At 36.2% G+C, this 26,370-nt stretch overlaps 1 protein-coding gene across 3 annotated transcripts in view; it reads left to right on the forward strand.

Annotated features, from left to right (window-relative positions):
- Positions 1–26,370, forward strand: part of CDK8 (cyclin dependent kinase 8) — a 49,720-nt gene that overhangs the window by 12,733 nt on the left and 10,617 nt on the right. For 2 of the 3 annotated variants that reach the window (XM_025894960.2, XM_025894961.2), the window contains exons 2-6: positions 2,094–2,234; positions 19,154–19,211; positions 21,952–22,083; positions 23,956–24,099; positions 26,142–26,211. In XM_025894960.2, coding sequence (XP_025750745.1) covers positions 2,094–2,234; positions 19,154–19,211; positions 21,952–22,083; positions 23,956–24,099; positions 26,142–26,211 — 545 coding nt within the window. Of the gene's footprint in view, positions 1–2,093; positions 2,235–19,153; positions 19,212–21,951; positions 22,084–23,955; positions 24,100–26,141; positions 26,212–26,370 lie in introns of those variants that run through there. The other variant, XM_025894962.2, reaches the window with a different exon arrangement.

Here is a 26,370-nt window from a genome sequence, read left to right on the forward strand (position 1 = left end):
TGAAAAACTAGTGCCTAAAAACTAGTGTGTCAGTGTTCTTTCTGCTAAGCTAAGTCAAAGATACTTTCTCACTGTTAAGTGTCTTGGAAGTTCTGGTACTTGGCATTGAGATTTTGTTACCAAGATAAAATTAGAGACAAAGAAAGTTATCAAACAGCTGAAATGTTGAGACATTCTGAAGGCTGATAAACAAAAACCACATCATCTTCAGGAAATTGAGTAAAGTTGGTTTTGGTTTTGTTTAATGTAGAGGAAAAACAAGCACATTCTTTTTTTCCCACTGCTTCCCTGCATTTATGATATGCTAAGCTACAGAAATTTAGCAATGTTTGGGGTTTTTTTCTGTTTCAAAATGTGCTGCAAGGCTTTATATTTGTTAGGATGATTGTGACTATTAGTTACCTGTGTTTGTATTTATACATTTCTGCATTGCTTCATATTTAACCTAAATCACTGCAGAAGCATTTCTGTTAATGAAACACTGGTTTGTATATAAGTAACTTAGGAATGACCCTCAATTTTGACTTCTATGCTTACATGCACATACCTGTATGAATTCCAAAGCTCCCCAGTCATACCAGCTCCTGGTTGTTCCCTGTACGTGGATGAAAGAGACTTAGTTGCAGTGTCTGGGCTGGCTCTGGGCCCCAGCTATGGACCAAGCCCTCCAGTGCTGTGCATATTTAGCACAACAGGTGTCAAGTAAGGCTGGGAAAGGGCACAGAGTGTATTAGAGCAGGAACAAAAAAGTCCAGGACAGCCATCTGTTTTTCTGCCTGTCTCTGAAGATTCACTTCTCTCTGTCCACTGTGTGAAAAATAACATTAGCTTTGGAGTCAGAGGAAGTGGAGGCGAAAACTTGTAGCTGAGGGATGCTCATGCACATGGTGCTTGGCTGACTGTGCAGGGACTGTCACCTTTTCATCAGTGTTTCTTTCCTCTGTGCAGCTTCATTTTTATCATTGGCAGGGCAGGAATGTGCCTGTTCCTCACAGGAAAGCCAAGCTTGATGCTTGAAGCAAAGGAGGGCAGGCTGTATGGAGCTGGGCTGTGGCAGGAGAGGAAAGGCAGTTTCCCAAAGGGTGTGGGGGAGTTGGTTTAGCTAACTAGCACCTGGAATATGAGAGATCAGGAAGGTAGGAAGAACACATGATAGAAGTCTGGTGCCAGGTTTTGGATGGACAAAATCAGGGCTATTTTGATGATCACAGAAGTGCGAGCCATTACGGAATTAAGAAGTTCGTTCTAGAAATTGCCTCTGTTTGAAGGAGACGAATGGAAATGGTTACCATGGCCGTGGCACACCTTGCTATTGAAGTTAGTGACACTTGAGACTCAAGTGCTAAGACAACATAATTGTTTTGGACTCCTCATTGTTGCTGATATCACTGCTTGTATATACACTTAAAATTGCTAAAGGCCTGGTGGCTGACTTTCAGATGGACAGATCTATAGCTTTGCTCTGTCAGCAGCTTCTTTTTTGACAGTACTATTTTAAGAGTATAGTGAATAAAGAAGCAATAAATCCGAGCTTCTGATTTAAATGTGAAAAACTCCCAGTACAGTTTGCAAAAGTTTCTGTTTGGCATTAGGTCTTGAATAATACACTGTCATTATTACTGTAGGAGAAAAACCTAAAAGTAAAATAGTGTAGGAGGTAATGCCCTTGTAATTATGTGATGTGACAGACAAGATATCAGCATATCTTAGCAAAAAGACTCCCCAAACAAAAACATCTCTAAAACCTCCAGGATCAGTGATCTGCTAGGAAACTAGCTTTGACAGTTGTATTGGTTTTGTATTCCTCATACCAGTGTGTGAGAGTGAGTGAGCAGCTCCATAGGGCTTAGCTGCCTGCTGGGGTTAAACCACAGTGAAAACTGATTTCATTTTTAGAGATTTTCTTGGGACAGTGATCACTTTACCTAGTACAGTATTAATTTTCTAGTACTTAAGGTACATGTTTCTAGTTTTGAAAATGAATCATAAAGGGTTGGGAAAAAGCCTAAGAAGACTGTGTAAGCAATCAGTGGCAATCTTTTTGCGCAAACATTACACTTTTTTTATTTTCCTTTCTTTTTTCCCCTTCGCAGCATATAATCAAGTTTCACAGGGCTTCTAAAGCAAACAAGAAACCAGTTCAGTTACCTCGAGGAATGGTGAAGTCACTGTTATATCAGATCCTAGATGGTATTCACTACCTGCATGCTAACTGGGTGTTACACAGGGATTTGGTAAGTGGATCCACAATGGGTTTCAGCACTGGGATGATGATTGAGGGCAAGGATTGTTTTTTTAATGAAAAATCACTGGGAAACAAAAACGCTTGTGCTAATAAATATGTATTTTTATGCTGCAGTCAAACAGCCTTGATTAGTAGTGTGAATTTTAAAAGCTGGCTGTGATCTGATATGCTTATGAGGGCAAGTGTATCAGATGGCTGTTTTCATTTTTTGATTTTTCTAAACAAACTATTTTAAAAGTGTTCATTTAAATAACAGGCACATTGAGGTACAGAAAATGCCTCTGGTAGTATCACTGCAGGCAAGATAAATAACTAAATGAGGCTTTTGTGTAGGTGGGGGAGAGGATGATTGGCTGTAAGAACTGCTGAAAAATAAAAATTCTCTAAAATTAAGTTTTACATAGGAAAGTAGCTTTTGAAGGCCATTATCTTCTCCTAATATTTATAATCTACCAGAAATATAGCCATGCCAACTTCTGAAGTATTCTGCAAATAAACTGCTGTCTGTCCAAACCACAGTGTAAGCAAAATGTTTTGAACCTGAGTGTTTTTTAATCATCAAATTCTTTTAAATTGGTGAATCCCACCAATTCTTATCTATTTGCCCTTGAAATATGCTCATAGCTAGCTGGCCTTGTTTTGTCTGTTGTCTTAAAATTTGGTAGTTTTCCTGAGCCAGTTGTCTTTAGCTCTTATTCTTAGAAGTAAAGTGAAAAAAAAAAATGTGATCAAAGTATGATACCTACATAGGATAGTTCTAATTATTGAAATTTCATTTGTGTATGAGAGTATCATTACTTTGACCTTTCATTGCTATGAGTCCTTATTACCAGTTCTGTTCTGTTTGGTGCAATAAGTCTGGCTTCCTTATTACTCTTCCTTTTAGTCTTTGAACACTTTTAGTCTTTGAACAGGTTTTAGTAGTGTTCCTGGGAATGTGGTCAAGGACTAGTTATTTGTCTATTTTCATGCCTGATACATGCTTTTACAGATTGCCAATATCTCTTTTTAAAAGATGGGAAAAGATTTATCTCTGCTAAACGTCATTTTCAGAACTGAAATACAAAGAAGCTTTGTTTTATCAAAGTCATTGTATGAATGTTGCTTCTAATTTGCTCCTGGTTTTAGGAAAAGAACAAAAGCCTCAGCACTGAGTGGAAAAAAGAAAATCAAAAATATTCTGGTGGCCTTGTGATAACTCAAAGTAGTGGAGCAAAATATAATAAAGAAATTCATAGTGCATCTTACTACTTAGACAACTTGGTTTGAAACCAAAATGTAATGTCTTCCTTTAATGTTCTGCCTGCAATAGTACTCTGAGTATATTTTTAAGAGGCATACAGAAAGTAAATGACCTGTTATCAAGAATCAGATTTTTCTCATATTTTACTTTCTACAGTTTCAGAAAATTTATTAACTTAAAACTCAGTTATGCTTAAAAGAAAACCATGCATGTTGTTAACTGGATGGCTCAGGAGATGGGTAATTTGTTACAGAGCCTTTCACATCTAGGTCTGTAGCTCAAATACAGTATAAGTTGGCAACTGCAAAAAACTATTACCATCTCATTTTCTGGTCTGTGTGAAATGAGTTGGTGGTCTCAGTCCAGCATGAAGTTTTCTTCCAGCAGAAAATCCACCTCACAATTGGCTATCTTTTGATAATCTGAGGAAAAGACCAAAAGCTTGAGGCAGAGATTGAGAGGTCTTCCCACCGGAACCTTGTCAAGCTGTGTTGGTGAGAATCCTATAAAAGATGTACAGGGGCTGCCTGTGCTGCCTTGTCTGTGGAAACCTTCAGGCTTGTCATTTTGAAACTGTCCAGTTTGAGCTGCATTTAGAAGGCACATGTTTCATGCAGGACAAAAGACAGAATTGTACCTGCCAGTGCTCTCTTCCTTTTATTTTAGTCGTAGAGTTCCTGGGAGTAACCGGAGTAACAAAAAGGATTCTACCTAGTGTTTTATCTTAGAAAGATAGAGTGGTGAAAAATAAAGCTAAAAATTGGGACTTTGCTAGCACCTATATTCTGATTCAAAGCAGAATAACTGATGTTAGTGCTTAGATGTGGTTTTCTATTCCAGAATATGGTACTCTTCAGGAATAACAGTGTTAAGTTGTCAATTTTAACTCCAGGTTGGATGGCTGGACAGATTTACTATGTTTTTCTTACTGTGCCTTTAAAATGATAGGTGTTGCTGCAGTTTCTAGGTGGTTTATATTTTCCTGGATTTAGATACACCCACAGAGCTGCTTAAGTAACACACTTGCTTTCATGTCATATACTAGCTATTATAAGAGTGATGGTGCTTGGGGGTGGTAGAAAGCCAAAGAGTGTAGTACTTTGGCAGAAAAATCTGTTATTTGCTACTTCTCTCTCATAAACTAAAGATTTTTTTTAAAGGATATGAGTTATTTATATGATTATCTTCCATCTAAGTGCAATTTTCTGCTTTTGGTTTGATTTTCTGTTGGGTTTTTTGGTTGTTGGGGTTTTTTTTAAGACGTCTTAGTGAAGTTAGCTTTTAGGTAGGTAATGTTCTGGAGTTTGAGATCTTGACTTATGTAACCAGAAACAAAGTATAGCATAAAGCAACTCCCTTTTTGCTAGTGTCCACAAGCCACGCAGTATAACTTAGTGGCTATTAAATCACAGGATCTTAGACTGAAATTTGTCTTCACGGTGTTGGAATCAAGGAATCTTAATTTATTTAAGGTTTGTGTAAATGACTATCCTTCTGTATCCTTCTGTAAGAAGACAACAATTGTCTACTGTGAATTTTGTATTCATGGTTTGTCTTTAACAAAGAAAATGCCTACAAATCTTTACAGTAACTTAACTATTTAAATAGTTAACTGTTTGTTTTCTTTCCCTGGGTACACGAAAGCCAGTTCACCATTTCCATCAGAGCAAGGGAGATGTTGATTGTATTTATCTTTGAATACTGCAGTGCTTCAGTAGTTAGATTTTCCATAAGTCTTTGAAACACCCCAGTAGAATTTTTCAACAAATAAATGCCAGCCTTCTTAAAATTTCTTACTTGACTTGCATATTCTTCAGCTTTCTTAAATTTCATGGCTTAAAGTAATTGAAAGCAGATAGTTTATTCATGCTCTGATTGTAGCAGGAAGGAAATAGGAACGCTTCATGTAATTACCACAAAGTGCATCAATTACAGTTTTAATAATATTTTGAATTTAGTTATGAAGCATGCATTTTGCTGACTTCTTTTCCTAGTATTTTTTCCATTTTATAATATCCAGCTATTGGACTTCTTCCTTTGCTTCAAGTTCTTATTTTACCCCAAAAATAAGCATAAGCAGAAGATTATCCATAGATCTGTTTTCATCAATCTGCAACCTCAACAGCAAGGGAAAAGAGAAGATGCATTTTACAGCATGCTTGGAAGGTTTTTTCGAGTAATGGGCTCAAAACAGCAGTCCCTTTGCATGGTACAGTAACTTTTGTGCCATGCCTGTTAGTGTTTGAAAGTGCATCTTTATTTAATAATATTTTGTAGTAGTCCTGTCTACACAGAATCCAGTCTCAGCTAAGAGAGGAGCACCCCTCCACTACATGTGTGGTCACTGACAGTAAGATTAGTCTGCAATTTACATTAATAATAGAATTTGCATCTAAACTATTTGAAGTACTTCCATGGTGCAGCAATGCTTAAAAGCATACCACCACCCCCCAAAAAAAACTACAAACAAAAAACCACAGAGGAAATCTCACAGGTCTTACTTATAGTACTGCAGCTGGGACACTAGGATAAAATTATTTTTGTTTCTAAATCTTCAGACTACATTCTCTGGCCCATTTCTTTATGTGGGGTTGTGAGTGGGTGTTGAACAGATGAATTGCCACTTGGCAAGCCAGGTATGGAAGAGGGGTTAACACAGTGTTGGGCTCCTGCTTCCTGTTCCCCTCCTCCTGTATCTTGCCAAAGGAATGACAGTTTGTAAACCTTTGTCAATAACATCTGGGTCCTAGTTGGTCTGGGATTGTGTCTCTGTGGAGGTGAACATTTGCAAACTAGCACAGGATACCGCTAGTGAATGCGTTCTAGTGTGTAGCTCAGCTAAACTGCTGCTTTGAGGTAGTTAAGCTTTATTATAGTTGGAACATAACTTCCTGGCACCTGGACTCTTCCCAAGGATACCTGCTGCCAGGTTTGGGATTAGAAATGTTCTAATCAGTGAGGAGAAGCCACTGCCGGAGTGGTTTTGTGGGGTTTTTTTGTAGACAAAATCTTAATTACTTTTCAAGCTCTGGAAGGTGAATCACTTAATTGTGTGCATTAGGCAAAGTTAAATACGTGGAATTTTTACCCTAGCAGCTTACCGTTTTCCCCATTAGAGCTTTAGAATCCAAGGATTTCTCCCTCATCAATATTCAATGATGGCTTCAGAAATACAGGAATGCCCTTTGGTCTTGCTGTAGAGCTTCCAAATCTGCGGTCATTTGAAGGAACGAACCTAAATGCTTAAAAAGAAGAAAGAATTAATAGGAAAAGCTGTGCACATTACTAGAAAGAAGTTTGCAGCTTTTAAAAGCAGAGTGGTTTTCTACTCTGTTTAAGTATATCAACAGGTAATAGGCATCGTTTCCGGAAAGGCATTATAATGACTTGGTAGTGATTTTCTTTCAGAGGAGAAAAAAAAAAAAAAGCCCAGTCCAAGTCCAATCACTCTTTTGGTTGTCAGCTGTTATATTTCCCAGGATTTTTGTTTGCAAGGTGTTTTTCATTAGGTGTGCGCTTTCATGAGATCACAAAAGAACAGTGTGTCTGGCAGAACCTTGTTTTCTTGCATATGCTTACAATTACGTGCTCTTCTCCGAGTTGTAGTTTACTATAATTCTAAATGTTCTCTAGTTAAAATAATATCTAGTGTACCTTAATGCTTCTATTTATGGGGAACATGACTACTCCCTTGCCTGCTTTTCTTAGTATTTTCTTTGTCTTAGATTAAACTTTCAAGCGAGTAACTAATCCAAATATAGAAATGGATCACAGGAGATTGCAAAATTTAAGTATTTGGTGCTCGTACCAGTGATTAAAAAAAAAAAAGAGAGAAACTACCAAAAAAAGGAAAACAACCCAAAAAACTTGAAAGAAATAGCCTCTTGGGTCAAACTTTTGACTGAATAATGTCTGTCAACTTTATAGAAATGCAGATTTAAAAGTAGAAGTGGAGCATATTGCTGCAGTACTACCAACCTTCCAGTTAGAAAAGTACAGAGAGATGTGTGAGTTTGTGTAGAGATCTTTGAGTTTACCATAGAGAAGCCTATAGAGATACATAAAATAATGTGCTTCATATTCATGTATGCAAGTCATTGTGAGACCACTTTCTTTGAAAGGTCATAGCCATAAGGAAGGGGATGTACCTGTGGGGAAAAAAGGAAATGTCACTCCTGTCTTCAAGGAGAATCTGGGAAATTACACGCCAGTCAATCACTCTTGCCTTGATCATTGGGAAGGTGATGGATCAAATCCTCCTGGAAGGCATTTGCAAGCATCTGAAAGATATGAAGGTGATTGGGAGTAGTCAACATGGATTTTTATGAAGGGGAAACCGTGGTTCACCAACCTGAAAGCCTTCAGTGACTAGCTTGATGGATGGCATAACAGCAGTGGATATAGCTTCCTTTAGTAAGACTTTCAACTCTGCATCCTGTACATCCTTGTAGACAAACCAATGAAGTAGAGACTAGGAAATGCACAGTGAAGTGGATTGAGAACTGACTGAGTTGATGGGCTCAAAGGATCAGTGCCATGGAATTGAGCTGGACACCAGTCACTAGAGCGGTGTCCCAAGGGTTGATACTGAGACCAGTGCTGTTTAACATCATCGTCAGTGATGTGAACAAAGAGAGAAAACACACCCTCAACAAGTTGGCAGATGATATCCAGAGGTGCCTTCCAACCTCAGTCATTCTGTGAATGTGTTATATCTTCATCATTTGATCTGTCTTGAAAACTTACTGTTTTTTCAAAGTCTAAAATCCAGCTCATGACAAATAATAGAAGAGAAACCAAGGGGATGGGGAGCTATGAGGGAACAAGTGTAAGATGAATATGAAAGATCAAATAGCTCATATGGAATAAGTAACAATGTGAAGACCGCAGTGGAATACTTTGCAGCAAAGGAAGACATTTTTGCAATGTATCTTGACAGTAGTATGATGAGGGGGAGGATGTGGTGCCATTTTCTTTTCCTGAAGAAAAAAGGTGATGTATCACCAAAAGTTTTTTTGGAAGCTGTGTGGTCAAAAAATGAAAGATATACTTCTACGGGATCATCAGTTGTTATGGACTTTGGTATGAAACACTTGTGTAACACGAGTGTCTCTAGAAAGAGATACCTAAAGATATTAAAAAACCTGTCAATTCTATAGGATTAAAGTGTTACAGAGATTCGTATTTTTAGACTTTTATTGGATTAGCCCTATATCTTTTATTCTTAGCTGGAGGTGCTAAGTACTGGAATCCAATGGAAAATATAAATGAAAACACAATATTTAGTCTTCATTGCAAGGCTTCCTGGTGATTTTGTAAATTGTCAGTCTTTAAAGATAGTGAAAAGTTTTGGGTTTGTTTTTTATAGTTCACAGGGCACATCCATTCAAGCAATTCCTGAATATGAATGTACTCTTTCATAGCTTTTTATAGATGGATCATCTTTAACCTTAGATCTCTTATAAGGAAATGCAAGGCCATTTAACAAGTTTTAAGTAAGGATAGTGAAAGGATACTATAAACTCAAAGATTTACATAATATGTGAGATCAACAGAAAACACCTGAAAATTTTTATCCAAACAACTGGTGTTTAGCAAAATGTCCTAAAAATCTTGATAATATTTAACCACACAGTGCTGTTAGTTTCAAATTAATAATAAGATGGAGTGCTGAATAGGGGAACATTTGGTGGGTATTTTTCTGATTTCCAAGTGAAAAGCTCATTTCTTAAGTTGATTCAAATGAAAGTAAGGTGCAAGGAAAGGTCAGAAATCTCTATTTCAGGTATGTATTTTTCAAATCCACTTCTCTTAGACTACTGCTTTTGTTCAAAGCCCCGTTTACCTGATTGTTGAGTCCAACCTTATTTGTAATTTTTTTGTAGCCTTTTATTATCTTCTACAGGTGTTTCCAAAAGATCTGACTGTATCAGTTTGTCTGGGGTACTGACTTATGCTTTGTCTGGTGGAACCTAAATTTGGGGTTTCTGATTTTTAGCTCAGTATTTCTTTTCCATAAACCATCCTCAAAATAATTAATCCTCTGTGGTGATAAAACATGAAGTCTCACAACCTTCATGTTTACAGCTGGCAATAATACTGGCAACTATTTTTTGCTCTATTAGTGAGTATATCTTGTTTTGAAACTACAGTAAATACAATCTTTGTCCAAAGTTTAAAGAGGAGGTCAAGGGAGAGCAATATATGTATTATAAGAGGAGCTTTGTTAATTTACCAATTCAATAATGTGACCAAACCTAGGCAGAATTACTCTGAGACTGTTATTGCCTGGAGAAAATACAAATAGAGTTTCTGAATTTGGAGTTCTGTAATCAGTGTAAACTTCTATTGAACTGCCACCACATGTCTTAGGGACATACAAATGCAACACAGATTAGTATTTGTAGACATGAAGTTGCATTACATGATTATTGATGTTTTAGTGATATATTTTTACCTTATCTGCTGTAGAACTGTCAGACACAAGAAGCAATGGAAGTGGAGTATTTTTTCCCTGACATTTCTACATCATTGTAAATCAAATAATTTTAACCAGTAATCCTAGACAGATTAACAGGCAGTGAAGAGCTATTTTAAAAGGGGAACTACAAATTTGAATCTGAAAGTAACTTGTAGTTTTTCTTTATATTAATATAAACACTATAAATGTGAAGAGTACTGCTTTTGTTTTCTCTCTCCTTGTTTCCCTGGAGTCCTTCAGGACTAGATCCAATGTTTCAGGACTGATCTTTATAACCACTTGTATCTTTACCTTACAGGATATGAAGTCAATGCAGACCTCTTCTGTGCCTTTGGGAAGTTTGTCCTTGTCTGGTGGAATATATGTTTAATAACAGCACCAGAAACACAAGTGTCCTCATATTGCATATTGACTTGTGAACTGGAAACAAGGTGGTGCTTTAGAGTTCTAGATATGCAAAGTAATAGCATTGCTTTTACAGTCTCTAGGAAAAAATAGTTTAAAAAAAAAGCAAGTTCTGTTTTTACAAGGAAAAAACCCCATTATTTTGATGTGTTGATACTGTGTAGCTGCTTAAGGAGACAAAGGTCACCTGGGCAAGCTGGTTCTTTGTTACTTTCCCCCAAGTAACCTTTGTATCTGTTAGCAAAATTCAGGTACATTTGGTAAAAAGATAGGATATCAAAACAGACCAAATTTCATGAGAAATAGATGTCAGATACAGGAGGGAGGGTATGTGTTGTGGGAGAAATGCATTGAGAGTTGCACCAGAGCCAACTGGTAAAGTGCTTTTGCTATTACTTTTTTTAGGCTTAGAAATACTTCAATTTAAATTCCAAGGCATTTGAGTAGATTGATAACTAAAGTAGAATAATGTAATGAAAACTATATGGGTGTCATGTAAGTAATATTGAGGAATATCATTCATAGATGGATACCTGCTACATAGATAATTTTTCTATCTATCTCCCTGTATATATATGACACGTTTGACGATGCAAAGACATTAGCTCATGGGAGGACTATAGTAGATCTCTTTGTTTTCTGTAACTATGAACTTGTTCTTCCATTATTAGCCTGTTTTTTTTCATGTGCTGGCTTTCCAAGATGGCCAAATAACTAATTCTGGTGCTTGAAAGAGTAATGTAGGTAATCCTTCACTGTTTGAAGGTTAGCTCAAGTCATCTCAGTGCATTGCCATGCAGTAATTACAGGTAAAGTGGCTGCAATAACTCATATCCATTTAGATAAATACATTTAGAGGTAAGACTTCTACAGGGGAAAGGCATTGTAGAAACTTCAGATGGAATTTCTGCCACTAAGGTGATGAGCTGTACTAGCCAGACAGAAAAAGCATCAGCATAACTTGTGGTTCTGACCTGAGAGAGGTATGGGGGACTGGAAGCTCTTTCATCACAAATCTACCTTTGAAGTAAGCTTAGTCAATAAAATCTCTGCAGTAGGATTTAAAAAACCCTAGAGTATGATTTTAGAAACAGATGCAGTTTGCAGTTTAGTTTTGTTTTTTTTTTTTAACTGCTAAATACCTTAAGATTGTGTCAAACAAGTTAACACATAAAATGCTGTGAGAGAGAGGAATATAAATTGTTCAAAATACAGGAAGGAGCCATAGTAAATGCTTTTACTGCAGTCTGCTGTAGAAAGAAAATGCTGTGTTTTGTATGATTTATACTCGTAGAGGAAAAGATTATAAGAAAACAGCCATTTGATGAAATTTAAGCAGTTTTAAAATAACCTTATAAATAGGACAAACTTATATAAACTTATAAAAAACTCGTTCTTTATGAACTCCCAACTTCATGTCTTGCTCTTAACATGAGTGACACAAAACACAATCTTTAAGGTGTTGTTTGAAATACAAAGTTGCTTTAACGGGTAAACAGAAAGCCCATACAACCACTGGAAAGTGCATACTAATACATAGGCTTTTCACCTTTGTTATTTTTTCTTAATCCAGAACAGGAGGAGTTGTGTTAGTCAATACAAATAGGGTGATATGGAAGCAATGAGAGTATTATTAAAATGAAAAACAATAAAATAGGGCTGTTAAGGAAAATGGTATGAGTTACCACAACTGCATGCAATCCAAGGAGTAAATAAGGCAATTTTCTGCCTTTGTGTGAAAGGATTGGGATGTATGACATTACAGTACTACTGAATATTTGTCAACCTGTGGAAACTGCTCCAACAAAATTAATGAGTAAAAATGGTACTCAGTGTTTCTATTTCCCATTCAAAATCCCTGCTTGTGAGGCAGAACTCTAAATATAAAAGGGAGTTGGAATTATATGTGGAATAACATAGTACCTAAAAACCAGTTTCAGAGCACGCTCTGCTCTTGCATCTGATGTGTCCACAGCATCCAGAGTCATCCTGACATCTGGTGCTTTAGCAAAACCCTTAGGAAATATATTTCTTCAAGATTGATTGTTTCAGTGTGTAAAGTTTGTTACTACACTTTTGACTGATGTGTTAATGATATTTGACTTGTTAGATTTTCCTGCTATAATAGTATTTTTGGCCTATGATACCCACCTTTCCTTTCTTGGAGACTTAATACAGAAAGTCATGCCCTGCAGCTTGTCCTGATGTCCTGAGAAATGTAATTAATTTTTTTTATTTTCAACTTGAATTCAGATCCAATGAAAGTGATAGAAAAACCTATCTATTAGGTGGTGTACAGGCTTTGAAAGGAAATTTTTGGACTGTGTTCAGTGCATAAAAATGTAATAGTGAGACCAGCAGCTTTTATCAGACTGAAACAGAGATAAAATACAGTTGATGGTAAGTAGCAGAAGGCCTCCCTGGCATAGATACAGCATCCTTTTATCTTGCCAAACACTTCCTGTACTTTTAAAATTTTTGAGCATGTGTGCTTTGATAATTTAGAGTTTTGTTTTTGTTTGGCTGTTACTGATTATTTTAACGACTCCAGGTTTTAATGAGAATTTTATTTAGATGCTTGATTTATTTATTTTAAACAGCTCTGGGATGTTCTTTATAGGAAAATAATTGCAGGAAGTATTACATTAAAATAGGTTTTCTTAATTTTCCAGTGCTTTTCACAATTAATGTGTTCTGTAATAAAAAAGTGTTTTGATGATTAGATTTAATACCTGTTGAGTTCTGTGGAGCCATTGTTTTCACCAGTGGTTGTGCTGGTCTTTTGATTATAATTTATTTTAAAGCCCCAAATCAGTTAATAGATTAAACAGAAATTATCTTGATTGCGAATACACATCTTTGAATTCAAGGAAAGAAATTAACTTCAGAAAAGTGCTGATACTATCACTTGAATGAGGATGTATTGACACTGTTATTGTGAGAGAGTGCTGTTTAGCATTGAAGTAGTCAGTTTTTTTCAAAGTGGAAGGAAAATGGATTATTTTCTTCAATCAGAAAATATTCCAAAAAGACAGTTCCAGTCCCTAAGAATGCAATAAGGGAGCATCCCACCTTGATAATAAGGAACTATTTTGGTGTGTGTTATGACTGCTTGAAGATCAGCAAGGTTATTAGAGATGTACTTAAAGAAGCATGAACACTGAATGTGTTGTTGGTCATAGACCGAAGCCTAGTAGGTTTTGCTTCACAGCTCTTCTTATCCGAGGACTTAACTGGGAAGTGATAAACCACAACAATATATTAAACTTTCTACTGCTATGCCACAAAAGTGCTCTTTTAAGCAGGCTACATTTTGCTAAGCCCTTGCAGTTGTCTTTCTAAACCTTTTTGATTATTTTTTTCTGTGCCATTGAATTATGAATTTCACAGCTAGACATTTTTAACTTATTTGTGTTTCATACTTCTCAGGCACTTGGTCACATGCAATTGAAGAAGTTCAGTTTTGATTTGGTATGATTGTAAGGTTGTGTTTTTGATTCTGTTCCTGTATTGTTTAATACTTTGAAATCTAAAATATAAAGAAGTCATTAAATATAAATCTTAATAGAATCATTGAGGTCATGATTGCAAAAGCAAAACATTTTAGGGATAAAAGCCCTTTGCTTAGCATTTTTCAAGTTAAACTACTTTTTTTTTTAAACTGAAAAGGAATGTTACACTTCTATCAGTTACCTTGTCACAGGTAGAAATGGATGGCATGGCCAGTTCTGAATATTGGTGGCACAGCCATTAATGATGCACAAATAGCAGTGGTTAACAAAAGTCACTGGTGTGACTCACCCCATCACTGTGAATCCTCTGCGGACTAATATTTTAGTAGTCAAACTCATAAGTATTGAATTATCCAAATGAAAATTAGTAAGGATGATACTAAAACGTTGTTAAAAGGTGCATTAAAATGCAGGTGTAAAGAGTATGAGTCTGTTCATAAATATACATAGACTGCTGCAAAGAGTTAATAATAGGGGTGGGGAGGAGGTAGCATCTATCTACGTTATAATAATAATATAATACACAATTCAAAGGAATTTGTATTAGTCACCAATAGCTATGTTTAAAATCAGTCTTTGAAAATTACCAATTTCAGAAACAGACTAGTAGCAAAAATATGTAGATCAATAGTTCCTGCAGACCTGGTTTGATGCTAAAAGTACTAAGAATCAAAGATCGCAATGGCTAAGCTGTCTGAAAAGGCGCATTTTTTCCTCGTTGCTTTGATGAGTAAAGTGTAGTTAGAGGAGGACTCAGCAGCAAAGTACTTTTTCTGGAGCATGAGACAATGTTCTGTGACTTCCAGACATCTAGTATGCAAACACAGAATAAATAATCATCTCCTGCTCCTATCAATAACTTGCTCTGAGCAACAGGAATGATGGTTTTGGTGGTGAGGCTTTTTTTTGTTTGTTTTGTTTTGTTTTTTTGTTTTGTTTTTTTTTGTTGTGGTGGTGATGGTGGTGGTTTTGTTTGGTTTTTTTTTGGTCACATCTCATCAAGACAGACTGGTATAATTTTCATTTTGTTTGCATTTTTACCTTCAAAATAGAAATTTAGATAAGTAAGTTTTGAAGTCTTGAGTTTCCTCTCTGTGAATGTACACAAACATTTTCAGCGTATGTTAAGCAGCAGTGTGTGACTGCAATGTTCGTTCTAAGTAGCAGTCCTGCAGAAAAGATGTGAAGAAAATGCATGGCTGGTAACCTTAACATGAGTCAATAGTCTTACAGAGTGAGGCAGGATACCTCACTCATATAAATATCATATAAGGATCATATAAAGTGGAAGATACTGTGCAAGGTATGTAAAACAATCCCTCTACTGCATTTAGCATTAGTGAAGCTTCAACAGGAGCAGTGTGTAATTTGGAGCACTTGAGTTGAAATAAATAGGTGACCCAAGGCAGAACAGCTAAAGGGAATCCACCAGAATGATCATACATCCAGAAAAAAATAACCAACTAGGAAACACGGAGCAGGCATGAGTTCACGTGTTTGGGTTTTTTTTAATCTTGGTGATAGGACTGAAGAGAGAGGTTTGTCTTGGAAAGTGTAAGAAGTTCTTGCAGTGAAGGAGGGGCTGTCTGCTCCTTCTGCTGATGTAGAAGAGGCAATGAGAGTAACCTTGTCTGTTGTGTGAGAAGGAAAGGAAAGACAGTGCAGTGGAGAAGAATGAAAGAGGATAGATTGCCTGGGAATTGTGCAACCTTCATCACCAGGGACTTCAGGATCAGAGTGAAGAGAGAGTGGTATCGCGTCAGGTCAGGCAGATGGATGAAGATGAATGCCTGAAGTTCCTGCTGTAGCCTGTGGGTTTTTATGTCCTTTGTTCGAAATTAGCTTGCTTCTTAGGATTTCTTTTTACACTTTGCAAATAATGATTAAATTAGAAGCACCTAAAAATGATTCAGTGAGGATCTTTTTTCTCTCATCGATAGTAATAGTGATTAAATGCACAAGATTAGGATTTGTCCAGGTATCGCAACAAAGCATCCTACAAAGCCAGATAAAATTTAGTGCTGTGCTATGGTCACAAGAATTCATTCATGAAAGTGAATTCTTCCCCTGCTGTTGAGGTGAGGTTTGGGAAAGGAAGGGTGATTTTTCTGAAGTGTAGTTCTGTGGGGTTGCCAGAAACTTGTTAGTCTCTGAAGTTACAGCTGTAAATTGCTGCATGGCTTTTCACATTTGGTTTATGATTATAACAGGTTTTTCATTTGCATTTGTTTGGCATGAGCAAATTATTTTACTTAATGGCAAAACTAAAGATCCCTCTATTAGAACAAAAATGAGTGACTTCAAGTTGATTATTTGTAGTTATAAAAAAAAAAGATAGCTGTCTTAGTGTGTTTTCAGAACAGAGTATAAAAATTGCTGAAAGATTTTTCTTCACTTGTTCAGCCCAAGTAATTTGAATAAGCTATTTCAGCTTTCATTTTTTCTGAATAATTAAATTTTAATTGAAAATTAACAAATTAAACTAATGCTTATCCAGATTTCTCTCTTCTCTTTCTGCTTATTTTTTTTTGCAAATAAGTTTCTAATGTGTAATGAGTTGCCCAAAATCTGTGAGTTGTTGGTTTTGGTTTTTTTTTTTCCAGATGACAGATTAGAGTAAAAGATACTTAATAAGGATCCCTGACCCATATATTGACTTCTGTTAGTGAACTTCAGTGTTTTTCAGGGATTCCTCAAAATGCATATGTGCATTTAAATTGAATGGTCTTGTTTGGAAAATTCTTTCAACCAAAAATGTTGTTCCAGGCTACTCATGCAATGATATTAGAAATGGGAACCTTCCTAATAAGACATCTTATTTAAAATTTAATTTTTTTAAATGTGATGCTGTATTTTTACAGTGGTATGACTATATAAATATTTTTGTCTGTAGGAAGAATCTTCTGTTCCAAACAGAGCTGTTTAAGTGAAGGACCTTTGACTCTAGAAAAAAAGGTGAACTGCTGTGAATGGTTATTCCAGAACAACTGAGGGGTGTTTTTCATTTTGCAGCTTTAGAATGCTCCTACACGGATTTCTAAATTGTCTCTGTTGTTAAACAGGTTCTGTAACTCCTGAAATCTTGAGCGTGAGTCAGGGTGTTGATACTTATTTTGCTAACCAGTACTGTCTTATCTCATTGTACTTTCTCTTCTCATCTCTACCTACCTTGAACTTAGGGTAGAAGATCTTCGGTGCAGGAATTGTTACCCAGTGCTGTGTTGATTAGCCATCTGGTATAATGGAGTCTTTGTGTGAATAGGGCTCCTTGTCCTTATCAAAATCCAAACAGTAAAATATCTTAAGGTGAAAACACCATGGGGATGTTACAAGCATTTTTGTAGAATATTATCAACTTGTGAATTTGCAGGGGGAAAAATGATGCTTTAGGTCGATGTATTATATATCTGAAAAATTTTAGTGCCTGTGTAATGTGTCATTAACTCTACTCAAAAAATATTAATTAGGCATGTAGCTTATTAGCACCCTGTTTATATTGAAGCACATTTTGAGAAAGGTATGGTTTTGTTCTTTGAGTCACAGTGTAACAGTAGAAAGTCTTATGTGGTGAAATGGTGTGTTTCTTACCTAACGGATTGAATTGCTACAAAGTTCAGCGTTAACTCTGAATTTAAAGATGTACGCTGCTTGTTTATTTCTAGAACTTTTGTGGAAACAATCTAAATGGAGTGCTTTGAGAGCTGTGTGCCCACCTACTGCATTTTTTTGATGTTGAAGCAGTATTTACCTGGAATGTATGCCTTTATTAAAAAACAAAATAGAAACGGGGAGGGTGGTGGTATGGGGGACAATTTCTTCTGCAAATCACTGAGCTTAATACAGCACAAGTTGGATCTGTTATTGCTGTTGGAAGACAATGGGATATATCTTACCTCTTTTGATCACAGTCAAGCTATAATATTTTCTTCCATCTTTAACCTGCTCTCAGAAACGCAACACCTCAGATTCCTTTTACGTATTTTGTACACGAATTGTAGAGTTACAGAAATCCACTTTGGAGCCTTTCATAAACAACAGTAATTATGTTTCTCAAGGAAATTTTTTTCTGGATTACTAATTTTTTGTACCTGTTTTACACAATGTGAATTACTTATTACTTATCAAATTGTGATCTTTTACCTCTTTGCATGTGTTTACAACAGAGCCTGATAGATTCAGGAAGGGCTTGGGAATTGCCTAGAATGTGTTCAGTAAATCACACTAAGATATTGGGATTTGTTATGTTAACTTTTAGGTAGTCTAAACTGTTTTGGTGGAATACTCTTTTCCTTAGATCAGTTTAAACTGGGAAAGCAAGACAAGAGCTGTAACTCAGCCTTATAATTTTTACAGGTCACACCTGAATAGGAGCCCCTGTTTTGTCCAGGATTTACAGAACGAAGGGTATCTAAATCACTCTATTTGAGAGCAAGTCTGGCATAGATTATCAGCTTTAGTTGTGAGTTTCCTTACTTTTTTCCCCTCAAAATAAGCACTGCAGGTTTCATTATATAAACATTAGCATTTGAGGAATCTTTTGACTGCAGATACCAAGAATGGATTACAAGAAGCAGGACAACAGGAAATACAGGATTATGGAGTTAATTATGTTTCAAACCAACTGAGCTCTAGTTCAATTCTTTAACTCACCTCGATAGTAAAACAAAGAAAGAGAAGATGGAGAGAAAAATAATGTAAAGGCAATGCTTTCCAGTTTTGCAGCTACGTGAATTGGTAAATTGTACACAGGACACTTGTAAATAGGAATAATTAGATCATTTTTCTCTCCGATATTAAGTGATATGGTAATGTTTCATCTGTATCTCACTTGCATATTTTTTATGTAAAATGTGTCTGCAAATGTGCCTAATAAGCCTGGGCAGCTGTAGAGCTGGTTTCCCATCCCTGTGCTGGGGTGGTGGACAGCAGTGGTACTGCCTCTCGCCAAAGGATCTATGGCAATTTGGGTAGAAATGTCAGCAGCTTGGCAGCTGCCAGCTCATGCAGGTTGAGGACAGACACCAGGGTGTCAGTGAGGGAACATGGTGCTGGAGCACAGCAACAGCGAAAGGAAACGCAAGGAAGATGGAGTCAGGGAGAGCCTGTGTCTGGATCCTTGCACAGCTTTACCGGGACAGAGAAACTTGGCATTTTTATCAAAACGAAATTGGTTTAAAACTGGAAAACAAACCTTAACTAACTTTTCAGAGACTAATGTTTAGGTTTATCGTGGTATATGTATTGTATATTTATTTTTTTTTCCACAGAAACCTGCTAATATTTTAGTTATGGGTGAAGGTCCTGAGCGAGGAAGAGTAAAAATTGGTATGTTTATATCTTTGATAAGTCCCAGTGTAGCATTTAAGTTAGAATGTTCTGAAAGTGCAGTTGTACCACCTAAAGTAGTCACTGTAATACTAGTATATGCCTGGGCACATTGCCCAAATGCTGTTTTCTGAGTGACTGACTTCATGATATTAGCCCCATGCACCAGTTCTGACGATGAAATGCTGTAGCCTCATCAATAAAACGTGGAAAATGTCATTATATTTTGTTTAAGTGGGTGTTTGTGTGGGGTGGGGGATTTTGATGTGGGAATAAAAGATGACAACTAGCTAGGGGGAAAGGAGGAGAAAGAAAGGGGATTTTAAAATTTCCTCCATTTACCTCTGTAATGCCATGACATTACTTTGCTGCTGCTTATAAAAATCTAAATAGGGAACTACTCATTGCTACAAAGCTTAAATGTTTTTTAATGGAATCAAAGTTGTCATTTAGACTACAAAATATTCTTGAAAGAGTAGGCAAGTCCCTTGGAGGTAGACAAAGGGATCTTAAAAGTTGAGAAAACACAGTAATCCACCCAAAATGCTTAGTGAGAACTCCTGCTAAATGCTCAACCTGGGATTTACCAGGGAAGGAAAGACCCAATGTTTTCCCACTATTGTAACATTTTGTGGTGGGAGTTAGTGTTTGGAGTGAGAGGATAATTTATAGAACTTCAATTGTTTTAAATTAAATACGTAAACAAAAATTAACAGTAGTCTAACAGTAATAAACTGTAGCGGGCTGTGCATTATCGTGGCAGTGCTGTGACAGCAGGCTGCTAATGCACAGCCTGCTTACATTTGTTATGGTAAGGCAGCCTTGTTTGGAAGGGTTTTCTAAAGCTAGTTCATCTTTTTCACTTCCCTCTGGCTTTCTTTTATGAGATTATTCTTCTGCATTGTTGCTCTGTTCTCTTAGTGTTTTGTTTATCTGAACTATATTGTTAATCACCAGTATAATAATTCAGGGTAGGATTTTCTTGGAGCATTCAGTGCTGCTCTAGTCCTTCCCTTGCCCTTTGAAACTCAGGGAGCAGATGGGCTAGGGCTGAATGCTTCTGCAGATCCTACCCTGAAAGTTTTTAATGCCCTTCCAAGCTTTAAGGTTGACAGTAGGGTTTGAAGTCTTCTGCACAGAAAACAGGCACAGCATGGACAGCAGAAGGGAGAATTCCTTCATGTTACCTTATTCTTCATTGAGCAGTTGCTTCCAAAACAGAGAATGTAGGTCATCCTCTGGGCATGTTCACTTCTGACAGTGGTGGTGATAATTGCTGTACACAACTGCTTGCTAGTAATTTCATGTAGACCACCCATTTATTTCTTAGCTTATAACTTTGAATTAATTTGGGAATAACTTAGAAAACAACTAAATTAAGTCACTCTGTTAATGGACAGATGAAAGATTCTGTATTGGGCCGCCAGTCCTCTGAGCCATCCATTCCCAGTGGGGGAAGAGGGAGGGGATCCCTGGATTTCTAAGTGTGTTATCAAAATGTAGAATTTTTGTTTCTTATTTTCTAAAGATATTGCCACAGCAGTAAAAGAATGCAGAAGTTATACCCATACCAAGGGCTTCCACTTTTCCAGTGTAACTAATTTTTCTAAAAAATACATAACTTAAAATAATTTCATAGGCTTTTTGTGTCATTCTGAGTCATAAATTCACTTTCTGCCAACAATTTTCCTTATTATTCATAGTTATTAGTGACTTGATCAATTTTGAGTAATTGATATTTCAGTGTAGAAAACGGTAAAATGTTTCTCTTTTTAAATGCATTAAAGCAATCATAAATAGGAATGCATATGAAAAATAATGAAGAATTCTGTAGTCAAGTTAGACCCATATTTACACTACAGTTTTCCCTCATGTAGGTCCTTTTCCCTCGGAATGGCTACTCATCTCATTTCATTTGAGTCTTTCTCAGCATATGAATATCCCTACACCGCAGAGTCCCTCTGTCTTGGGGTTTGGGGAGTGGTGGGTTGGGAAAGAGACCTGGTGGGAGAAGCTGCGTGTTTTAGTCTCTGCCCATTTTTTCCTGTAAGACTTATATTTGATAGTTCAGACAGCTTTCTAGGCAGTTGTATAATGCCAATTCTAAAAAGTAGTTTTTAATGATATAGTGCCCACAACCAGAATTTTAAAATTATAGCCTAAATGGTATTCAGTGCTGGTATATTGATACTGGAAATACATCTTGACAGAAAATCAGCGGGGAGGCAGATGCTGTAGGCTTAGTTGCTGGTTTTGTGTGAAGGAAGTCTTGCTACAGCTAACTTCATGAGGAGGAAGCTTTTGTCATGTGCATGTATGTATTATAAATCATTCTAACCTTTGCAGAACCTGCATTTTGCTCACTTTAAAAACTGCTTTTTGAAGAACCATCCTATAATAACAGAGTATTTTACCAGAGAGTATCAGTAAAATGAGTCAGGATTTACCAGTGTCCTAAGAAGTGAGTTGATGCACTTCTTCAGAACAATGGTTAATTCTTCATTCTAAATGGCTTAGTAATGATTTATAATTATATACTTTGTAGATTATGCCATCCAGTAACTTCTACAAAAGCTTTAAGAAAAATCTGCTCACAGAGTTCATATCTGCTACAGTCCGCGTTTGCACTTTATTTAGCAGTGGTGGTAGCACTAACAAGTAAACTCAATCAGTTTGTTTAAAAAAAAAATAATTGGTAGTTTTCCTCAAATTTTAAAGCATCTCTCTTTGAATTTTGCAGCTGACATGGGCTTTGCCCGATTATTTAATTCACCTCTGAAGCCTTTAGCAGACTTGGATCCAGTAGTTGTAACCTTCTGGTATCGAGCTCCAGAGTTGCTTCTTGGAGCAAGGCATTATACCAAAGCTATTGGTAAGTAAATTGGACGAAAACTGACTATTTTGTTCTTTATGTAATCTGAATCCAAATACTGAAGTACTGATAAATAATTCAAAGGACAGTTGCTGAGTTAAAGGTGCGTTACTTGCTTCTTGAAGAAATATTAATCTTTAACAAGTTGTTTAGTTTACTGCGGCCTCTGGCTGTATATAGGAATGAAATATTTCTGGGTTTTGGTTCCAAATGCCCTGTGATACAATCTAAGTTTATATGGCTTTCACACAAGACTTTCATAAGTGCTGTTAAATAAAAATATGGATGTATCTTTAAACTGCTAGTAGAATTCATGTTATGATGACTGTGAGGCACAGTGCATTAGTTTTATTGCAGAGGTTATTATCTAGTGTAATAAATACATGAAATAAGGAATGTACAGAATGGAAAATATATTGAGTACTGAAACTAAACTGTAAAATCAAGCTGCATTTTAGCCTATCTGTGTTTTTTTCAAAGATGGATGACAGATGGCCAGAGCCGTTGTGTGCTGGGGCTGTAGGACAGGGAACAACCCAACAGCAGGCTGGAGGGAGGTTCACCTTTACTGAGTATGAACAGCTTTGCTATGGAAGGGAGAGAGACTGTAGAGAAAAGGATTGGGAAGTTTTTCTTTTGCTGGCTGGTTTAAAAGATATGCTAGAGCCTGGCAACCATTTTTGGGGGGATAACTTCCCCTGCAATGCTTCACTTGGTTTGCACAGACATGGAGGATGTATGTCAGCGTACTGTGTCATTTCTGTATTCTTTCCTCAGAACTCAGTCTTTTTTTTTTTTTTTTTTTTGGAGCTTGTGTCGATGTTTTTGTCAGAAATTCTAATCTTTATACCTCAAATGTATTTTCATTTACTTCTCTGTTAATACTGTGTTTCTTTTATAGATCAAATACATTTCTTTATATGTTCCTTTAAACTGCTTTTTTTATTGTATTTGCATGTTCCCTCACTTTACTGGCACTTTCTTCTGCTTGCAGCATGTGAAAACTGCATGGGCAGTCATAGCCTTCAGTACATAATTTTTTCAGTGTAGATAAAAAATGACTGTGTAGAAACACTGACTAATGGGGTTATGTTTGCTGCATCATTTGCTTTTGTCCTTGTTCATGACCCTTTTCTTGTTTATTCAAGGTTCAGTGTAGCATTACTTTAAGTTAAAAATTGCATTTGTATATACTAGAAAAAATCGGTAATACAACTGGGAAAATGCAGGCTATCTGATTTAAAGATTGGGATGCAACAGTTAAAACATAAAAGCTGTGGAAGCTAGGTTTTGGGTTTTATTTTAATGAATGTTACAAAAAAAAGAGGGTGATGTATGTGAGCACGGAGAAATTTTCTTGTTACTCTCTGCAAGGTTTTATAAATAGCATTTGGTTTAGTCCAATATCGTGGCTTTTCAGCTTATATATTTTGGGTCATTTAATATAAAACTGGTGGTTGATCAGCAAAAGACACCCATCTTGGCCAGGCCAGTGTGGCAGTGAAGCACCAAGATGCTGCTTAGCTTTTCTTTGTGTTTTATGCATCCACAAATACCCAAGTAGTTTCCTTTGCTGTTTTTTTTAACTAGATTAATTTTTTTACAATGTTAAATGGTAACTACACTTTAAAAAAAACAACAAAAGCTTGTATGATGCTCTCTCAGCTCCCATGTAGTTACTGAATTCCGTATTTCCATCCATAGCTAAAAGAAAAAGTTGAGGAAGTGTTACATCTCTTCAATAGAAACTTGACATTTTCAGTGGAGGAACCTTATCTCTGATAAGCTAAACCCTAACATTCTGCCTCACCCAGATGCTTTCGGGAAGATTAATTTGATTTTTCTTTTAATTTCTGTTCTCCTTTTTTAAAGATATTTGGGCCATAGGGTGTATATTTGCAGAGCTGCTAACATCAGAGCCAATATTCCATTGTCGACAAGAAGATATCAAAACTAGTAACCCTTATCACCATGACCAGCTGGACAGAATATTCAATGTAATGGGATTTCCTGCAGGTACATACTGTATTTTTTTTATCACCACTTTTCAAAGAAAGATATCTGTATGGCTTTCTTTGCATATGAAGGTGACAGCTGATCAAAGCAACAGAGCTGTTCAAACACAGTCTTTATTTCATTAGGTATAAATATAGAATCTAATGGTCAAATTATGTATTTCCCCTATTATTAATGATAGGATTATCTTTGTGTATGCAAGTATCAGTGTTTTATTAAAAGATTATGTTGAAATGCTGGATGATTAAAAATCAGGAGTATTTCTGCATTTCAACGGTACTGATTATAGATGTAGAATGCAACTGATAATTACATGAAACAAAGCAAAATATATACATTTAGTGAATATTATGCAGTTGTTTAACTTATGCTAAATTAAACATAAATATTTTATGCTAAAATAAACATTTGGAAGTAAGGGAGGGTATTTAATTTTTTTTTTTTCCCTGGTAGAAAGCTTGTGGTGTGGAGAAAATTTCTTTATTTCAAACCAGAAGAACAAACTGGTTGCATGAACCAAAACAAATAACATTGTGGATATAATTTGTTGCATTTTCCCCTCAGTGTTGGTTATATCTTGTATTTCTACAGGCTGCCTTGCATCTCCGCAGTTAATGCTTCGTCTTCTAGGGTTCACATGATTGCAGATGTCAGGATAACAGGGGCCTTATTTTTACTTTTTGGTTATCTTTCTCACTGCTTGTGTTCCCTGCTGTTGTCCATTCACTGTTAAAAATGTTTTTCTTGACTGTTCTTGTGGATTTTCCTCTTTCTATCACATGAATTTTGTGGTCTATATGTTTGTGTGGTTCTAGAATTTTGTTATTTAACATGCTGTTATTTTTCCCTTTGACTTTTTTTGTGTATGTACTTCATTGTTTCTGTATTGCTCTATGAGATTCTTGGAAATGTTTCTTTTGCATATTATGTACTTTTATTTTCTGGAAAATCCTCCTTAGTTTTACTTCTTTAAGCAGCACTGTTCTTTTCTGCTTTTAGCCTAAAATTTTACCTTTTTATGCTTTTCTTACTTCTTTTGGGTTTTACATTGATTTTCTATAGCTTACATAAATAGATGATACTCTCATTACTGTTCCCTGATTGATTTAATTAATCCTCTCCAATGGTCTGCATTTGACCTTTGAAGATCCTTTGTTGTTATCAAGAAATATATTTCATTTAGTTGCAACAATTTTTTTGCTTTTTAATTGACACTATATTTGAAATAGTTTCACATGTCTTTGGGAAAGAGGAGAACATTTTGTTTAACTAAGTAATAATTAAATAATTAATCTCTGATTTATTTGTTCACCCAATACTTTTAATCTCAGTTGTGATCAGTCTTCGTAAAGATCTGAATTGAACCAAACTACTTGCCCATAGAGCCTTTTCAGGAGTTAGACTGTAATATGTGTGAGGTTAGGTGCTGATAGTAAATTTTTTGTTTAATTTTTAAATCCATTTTGGCCTTGGCTTCAGAGAAGATAAGATGAAATAATCGTCAGTTTGAGTGTGCAAATTTTACTTTTTCTTAACTTTTTGTTGGCTAACAGATTTCTTTTCGGTTGAGACAGCAGGACTTTGCACAAGCACCTCTGGATATTTTCCTGTAATTAAAAGCTGTCAGAATGAAGAATCCCTTAGAAGGAGACAGCGTTTGCTGGAGTCTTATGTACTCCTGTCCCGAGATGCAACTGTGTCTAAATAAGTTAAATAACAGTCTTGAAGGGTTCAGGCACAATGCCCGATGTGTTTTTCATCAGTATTGTGTTTGGGGCGTATGGTGATTTTCACTGTAGCTGGCATCTGTTTTTTCAAGTTCTTGAGTTAATCAGCACACAGCTGGAACCTCTTAGGTGTTGGTAAGATTTTTTTGTGAAAAGGTGATGAAGAAATCTGGGCTGAAGAATATAAAGAAATAAGTAACTGCAAGGTTAGAGAAGCAGACTGAAAAAAAACAAAAAAGGGCTATGGAGATACTTGGAAACCCTTTGTTTTACTTGTGGAAAAGGGAAAAACCAAAGTTAATACTGATTTTGCAGATAAAGATTGGGAAGACATAAAAAAGATGCCCGAACATTCAACTTTAATGAAAGATTTCCGGAGAAACACGTAAGTCTGAGTTGAGCTTTCTTAAGAAAACATATCTCTCTCCTACACTAAATTTCTTGTAGCTCAGGTTCTTTTGTGTGTAAATGCCAAACAAGGACTATGAAATAGTTATGACTTAGATTGTGAAATGAGAAATGAAGTTGTTTTGTAGTGGTGAAC

The sequence above is a fragment of the Manacus vitellinus genome, unplaced genomic scaffold, assembly GCF_001715985.3.
Source record: "Manacus vitellinus isolate BGI_N305 unplaced genomic scaffold, ASM171598v3 scaffold_2_pilon, whole genome shotgun sequence".
NCBI lineage: Eukaryota > Metazoa > Chordata > Aves > Passeriformes > Pipridae > Manacus > Manacus vitellinus.